Source organism: Apis dorsata, unplaced genomic scaffold, assembly GCF_000469605.1.
Source record: "Apis dorsata unplaced genomic scaffold, Apis dorsata 1.3 scaffold_132, whole genome shotgun sequence".
Lineage (NCBI taxonomy): Eukaryota > Metazoa > Arthropoda > Insecta > Hymenoptera > Apidae > Apis > Apis dorsata.
In genome coordinates this window covers 137,214-144,328 of record NW_006263425.1, presented here as the reverse complement: position 1 = coordinate 144,328, position 7,115 = coordinate 137,214, and the positions used below count along the sequence as shown (strand labels likewise).

At 30.3% G+C, this 7,115-nt stretch overlaps 1 protein-coding gene across 1 annotated transcript in view; it reads right to left on the bottom strand.

Moving 5' to 3' along the window:
- Positions 1-5,085, bottom strand: part of LOC116185224 (inaD-like protein) — a gene marked incomplete at its 3' end in the record, with an annotated part of 20,794 nt that extends 15,709 nt beyond the window's left edge. The window contains exon 1 of the mRNA XM_031509219.1: positions 4,726-5,085. Within this exon, the coding sequence (XP_031365079.1) occupies positions 4,726-4,838 (113 nt within the window). The remainder of the gene's footprint in view (positions 1-4,725) is intronic.
- Between the last annotated feature and the right edge of the window lie 2,030 nt (positions 5,086-7,115).

Here is a 7,115-nt window from a genome sequence, read left to right as displayed (position 1 = left end):
AAAAAAAAAAAAAAAAAAAAACGAATTCGATCTCAATTCAAAGAAAAATAATAATCTTCTTCTTAACAAAACATCCCTCCAACAAGCGGACGTTCAAAACTGGCCCATTGGCAAAAACCTCTGCTTTACTTTCTCCATTCCACCAGATACTGTTGCTTCCGCCTCCATAACGGGATTTCCAGATTGTTTGCCGATACAAACGTCCGCGATCATCCATCATTCGTAGCGAGGGCACGTTCCCAACCGTGTTTGTGCCCGATTCCATGCATCGTCGATACACACCACGTAGGTACCCCAACCTGTGTCGAGTTCGAATCAATAACGAATTTCTCTTTCTCTTTTTCTCTCTCTCTCTCCTCTCTTTCTCTCCTTTCCACCTACACTTTACGTTACACACGCCAGTTCCTATCTTTTTTTACTTCCGTCACACACATGTGCATGGAACGTGTTCTTACTCTGTTTCCTTGCTCGGTTCAGGTATAAATGGGACGAGAAGAATGGACGGGGAGCGGGGTTGTTTGTAGGAATTATAGGTCAATTCGAGGGAGGAAAGGAGGTTGGAAAGAACGTATTCTTGGGAGGAAATAAAGGGGGAGGAAGGGAGAGATATTCGATAATTGAAATATGGTGGAGGATTTTTAGATTCCTTGTGTGTATTAGAGGAATTTTGAGTTTCGAGTTAGTTTTTTTTTTTTTTTGAGAATCTCTTTTTTTGAAAAAAGAGTATTTCATTGAAATAGTAAATTAATGATTATTAATTTCGAGTTGGGGAAGTTTTTAATTTCTTTCGATTTGTATAATATTTTCACTCGGTGTAATTTTTTTATGGAATATCTCATGAATCGTTAAAGCGTTAAAATTGCGTGTTTCAAGTGACAGCTGTACTTTTTCGGTTCCATTAGTTGACTGGGTCAGTAGGTCTGACCGAGATCGATGCAATTAAATTTAGTATCGAAACAATTAGGTTTACATGAGGGGGAAACTTTGAGCCTTTGCATTAAAAATATCGATCTTCTTGATGGATAAAAACAATTTGTAATATAAATTTGTCGAGTATCTCGTTTATTTTCTTATTAATGCCACTTTCGAGGGATTAACTTTAAAAGTTTATAAAAAAACTTTAAATTATTATAAATTATTGATTGCGAATGCTCGTGAATTATTCTGTTTTTGTTTCTGTCCCAATAATCGAATCTTCGCACCTGCATCAATATGCCAATGCGCATTCGCTAGACCACACTCGTACAAACCCCATTTAATTACGTTCATTAATCGATAATCCAATATGCAAATAACTCGCGATAATATATATCTGTTCCTTCGAAATTATAATCAAAAAGAATTATTACAATAAAATTTATCTATTTAATTTTTTTTATTTGCGTTCAATTTTTTTTTAAATGAGTTTTTTCAAAAAAAAATTTTAAGTTTTTAATCATTTAATTCAATTTTCTTTGATATCCAAAATTTAAATAAAATACTAATATCTTTTTATTTAATAAAAACAAAAAAAAATACTATACTTTATCCTCTTTTTTTAATTTTTATTCTGCTCTATATTTTGAAAGTATTGGAATCTAAAAATTTCGAAAAAAAAAATATAAGAAAACTTGAATATTATATTAGATAGACTAAAATTATTGTCATCCGAACTTCGTCTCAAATAAATTTTCTCAATAAATAAAATAAATAAAAAGAACGAAATTAAGAAAACATTCGTTGGTGTCGAAAAATTCTCCAACTAGAATCTGTTTTCACGAGTTCTCGCTTCGTCATTCATGTACGGAGTGTCAAAAAAAAAAAGAAATTGCTCAAGAGTCGTACAACTTCTACTTTAGTAGAAGAGAGAGAAAGAGAGAGAGAAAAAGAGGAAAAAAAAATTACTCAACATAAAGTAGAAAAATGAATCTCGTCGAAAGCGAGAAGTTTTAAATTTCTTTTTTTTTTTTCCTTCAAGAGGATTCGCGATTTACTTATTTTCGTTCACAAAGAAAGATATGTATCAGACAGGTTTATAAAGAATCAACCTCAGCGATCTTCCTTTCCACGGAGAAAATGAATTTTTGCACTGTGGGTGCAGTAAATGAAGAGATAAAGTGAAATTATGGGGGTGGATATTTATGAAGGCGGAAATACTGAGAATAATAGAAAAATTTATTAAATAACAGTGTCTGCGGGTAAATTGGTTGCATACAAAAAAAAAGAAAGTATGTATGAAATTATTTTTAGATATTCTATGTTGGATTTGTATATTTTACAATACGAATAAAATTAGTCTGAATTCTAAATCAAGTAATTTACTTTCTTAATTTTTTTTCCAAGAGAAATTATGGAAGAAATTATATTAAATTTTACGAAGAAGTAAAATAAATGTAAAATTAATTTGTCTAAAAATAATGACACAATTATATTTTAGAAATAATATAAGTTTCAGAAATAATTCTAATTAATCTATTTCAATTTATTTCATTTCTAATTTTTTGATTTAAAAGAATTTTTCTATTACTTATTCAATTTTAAGAAACAATTCTGATTAAGGGATTTCAAGAAAGAAAAGACAAATAAAAAGGCGAAGAAAAAAATATTTTTTTAGCAAAAAAAAACAAACAAATGAAAGATTTAACACGCGATAGATACTCTTTTCGAGTACAATTTTTCACCGTTCGAAACGGAACGAAGCTTAAAGTATTCTAACCCCATTTTCTCCATCGTGAAATTGCTTGTATCAAACAGCTCACGCTGTAAATTTATCAGTGCCACGAAGCACCACCCTCTATACCATCTTTTTTCTCGTTCCTATAACTCTTTAATGTCCTGAAACCACCATCCCCCTCTTTTTAAATTTTTGTTCACCCCTATATCTCTCAAGATAAATCAAATGAAAATTTAATTCTCATTAAAAAAAAATTTTCTGTAGAAAATTATCTGAAAATGAAATCGATACATGATCCAAACTAAATTTAAATACAACAAAAAAAATCTAAAACGAAAAATAAAGATAAGAAGAAAGAAAAACAATAGAGATCGAATTTGAAAGCAAAAAATAAAAAAAAAAGTCGAGAAAAACGAGAGAGAGAAAAAGAATAAATTAGAACGATCGAAAATAATAAGAAAAAATGAAAAATATAAATGAAACAAAAAAAAAGAAGAGAATAATTTGAACACACGTGTGAAACATCGCGATGATCATTAATGGAGGACAGAAAATGAAGAAAAAATGATGGAAAAATGAAATATTTCATTCACGGTTGCCTGTAGCCTCGTAAATTCGTTTCGTTAAGATTGATCTCTCATCGATTCGTCGTTTACATATAACCTGTTCAACCTAGCGTCGTAAATCGACGAGATATTTCACCTCGTTCCTCGCGATCGTATGCCGAGGGGGAAGAATATGTCGAATCACGCCCTCGACCAAGCCACCCCTCGTACTTTCACGGTTTGTTTCGCGCCAACGAGTTCGTGACATGAAATTTTTGAATCGTATGACGCGTTCCACGTATCAGTCGCGAAAGGATGTATAAGAGAGATTCTTTTTTATTATCGAATAACAAAGGAAAGTAAAAAAATAAACGGTTACAATCCCATCGAGAACAATCAAGTTAATTATAGGATTGTGATCTAGTTTTATTTATACTTTATGAAATACAAGATCTCTTTGAAGATTAATTCGAAACGAGGAATTTTTTTAAAAATGAAAAAAAACAGAGTTATTGATATCAATTAGAAGATTTTATAATTCGTAATCTTTTTTCCTGCATAATCTTTTTATTGATGGAAAAACCAAAGTCTTTACGCATCACTGTCCATTTACAAAATTCTCTGAAACTGAAATCACTTTTGAAAATTTCGCAAATTCCGCTTAAAAAAGGAAATTACCAAAATCCTTTTCCTTTTAATTTTTCCTTTTTTCAATTTGAAACTTTGGAAAACTTAGAAATTCCTGAATGGGAAACTAGGTGACGGATTAAATCGATGCAAAGGCAGGGAAAAAGGGGGGTTTAACGAGAGACAAACTCGTTAAAGGTGGCGCATTAGCACGCTGATTTCCCGGGAGTGCGCTAATTGTGTAGGACAGAACAACTAGTGAGGAAAGGCGAATTTAGGCTGATCAAGATGGCGCAAGTGTATCGTTAACTTTGGCGCAAGTTTGGTTAAATAATGCAATTCCGCGGGAAATCTCGATGGGAGAAGGAAAGTTTCAAGATCAAAACGTATCCACGAGGCGTTAATATATTATTTAAGTTCAATTAGCCTCGTTAAAAATGCATTTGCATCGAGCAATTAAGTAGGGGATGACCTACGAGGATTGAACTGAATTTTTGTCGAAAAAAAAAAAAGAGAGAGGGAAAGAAAAGATAGTTTGAATAATTGCGAAGAAAATTTTTTTTAAATATTTCACCAAAATAAAATAAATCATGCAATATTTCTTTAATTGTAATTACTTACAAATAAAAAAATATAAGTAAATTATTTTTAAAGATAATTGTTTCATTTAAATTGAAATTATTATATCATTATTACTACTACTTTCCATGCTTCCTTTTTTTCCTCACTCTTTCCATCCATCAGAACTCAAACACCTGTTATAATTATACAAAAATTCCGCACGAAAATTACATAATTTCCGAATCATTTTTACCTCTAAACTTCCGCCAAGTTTAAATTCAATTCCAAACGTTCCTTCATAAATTCCCTTCGAACGCGTGCACAACTTTTAAAATTTACGTTTCTCGCGAGCAAGTTCTCGTGCGATTTATCAGCGTGCAGCGCAGCAAAGAACGACATCGTATTTCTGGGTCAAGATTCCGGCGTATAAATTTGTATCGGGCCAGTTGCATGTTCCGTCGAGGATGTAACCATCGCTGAAAATTCAATTTTATCGTGCACCGAAACCCCACTTGACTTTCTCTCTCTCTCTTTTTTTTCTCCAAACGTCCGTTTCGTTAAAACGCTCAGTCCGCGCGGTTTCAAGCACTTTCAAGACGAAAGTACAAGCGTTCCATCAACCGTACCAGGCTTCATCTTCCACTCCTCTCTTTTTTTTTTTTTTTTTTTTTTGCAATTCATCAGAACTTATCGAGTCTGCATTTGTATCGAGGTTTTTTTTTTTCTTCTTCTTTTCCTTCGAATGATCCGATATTCTAACGAGAATATTACCCGGTGTGAGCATTTCAAGAAGGATAATGCTGTTTCGCCGGAAATGATTATTCTCAAGGTAAATTGAGATTCCAAAATTTATTTATTTATTATTTTATTTTAGAAGTGATTTTTCGAATTATAATTTTCTAATAATTTGAGGATTTTGGAGGTTTGAGATTTATTATTTGAATTTATTTTAAATCGTGGATTAAAATTTATCTTTAGTTATAATTAATCGTAATATTGGTATTTTTTTGGAAATTTAAAAAAGAAAATTCTTTATTCTCCACGTGACGAAATTTATTTAATGAAAAATTTTGTTTTCAGATCGAATTAAATTATCTTATTTTTATCGTTTCGATTATTTTGAATTAAATGTTGAAACGACATTTAACATTTTAGTCGAAGCTTCGAGCTTTGAGTGGTTTCTGGCCCACAAAAGCCACGGTATTAAAATAATTAAAATACGCAGAGAAAGACGACAGAGGGCGAAATTAAATTTAAATTCGAGTTGCGCATAATGTGCGAAATTTAAAAATATTATTATCATTTTATCGTATCGATTGACCGAAATTTAATACTAACGTAAAATAATTGAATTTTAATGCGATTTAAGTAAACGTTGTTAAATTGAATCACGTAAAAAAAAAAAAATTGTAGAACGAAAAATTGATATTATCTCTTGAATGTGACACGATAGTTAACACGATAATTATTAATTCACGGATAATAATGGAAGGAAGAGACGATCCTAATCGAGAAGAAAAAAATTCACCTTCATCCTTTATTTTTATAGACCTACGAGTAATTTATTCTTCTCACGGTTACTGAATAATTATCTAAAACGAAGAGGAATTGTATCGATAATTTGAGAGTTTCGAAACTATCTCGAGGCTTAATTAATTATATAAAGTTCGCGATAACATGAAAATGGCAATGCATGTATTTTAATCCAACTTAAGGAGGATTATTCAAGTGTATCTCGAACTATAATAAATATAAAAAATATATATATAATGATATTTAATGATATTAAAACAAAAACAAAAAAATTCGTGCTTATTATAAATTATTTCTAAATAAATATATTCGTTCGAATTAAGAAGGTTTTTGTTATGAACAAATATATTTTCTGAAAGCAATAGAGGTATTTTCAATGAGTAAATAAAAAGAGAAATTGGAGAGACAGGAGGTATAGACCTCTTAAAGGAATAAATTGCAATTTGAAATGTACTTTCCCTTACTTCTAAGAGAAAACATGTTGAAAATACTTCAGGCTGAATCGTACATTTCCCTAGGGCATACGAGATTAATTGCATCGGAGAAAAATGCGAGATACGTGAAAATTTTGCAGATACTCGCGGAAACTTAATTGTGTACGGAGCACGAGTAACGAGTTGGTGAAGAGAACGATCGAGAACAGGCCGTAAAATTTAGAGAGGGAGGGAGGAATGCTTTTTCGAGCATCCCTGAAAATAACGAAGTGGAATAATTTTTGAAATTGAAAAAAATAAAAAAACAACGGTGAAACGATTTGCGAGAGATGAAACAAACACGTTAAATATATTAAATTTATTCTGTTCATTTATTAATGCTTTGATAAAAATTTAAATAATGAAATATCTCAAAATATTTATGAAATTTTGTAAATACGAGAAAATTAATTTCTTTTAATTATACAAATTAAAACTCTGTGAACAGATTATAAAAAATTATATTTTATCCTTTAAGATAATTAAAACAAATTATTTCGATATGTATATATATATATTTTTTTATGAAGTAATTAATTTTGAAAATTAAAAAGAACTCTTTGACTTATCTTCCTTAAATAGTATTTATAACTTATCATTAAAATTTCACCAATGATATTAAATTCTGCAAAAAAAAAGAAATCTCACCATCATCGTATCATCACATAACATATATTTTATTATTATTATATAAAGAAAACAAGAAAAGATATATATATAAAT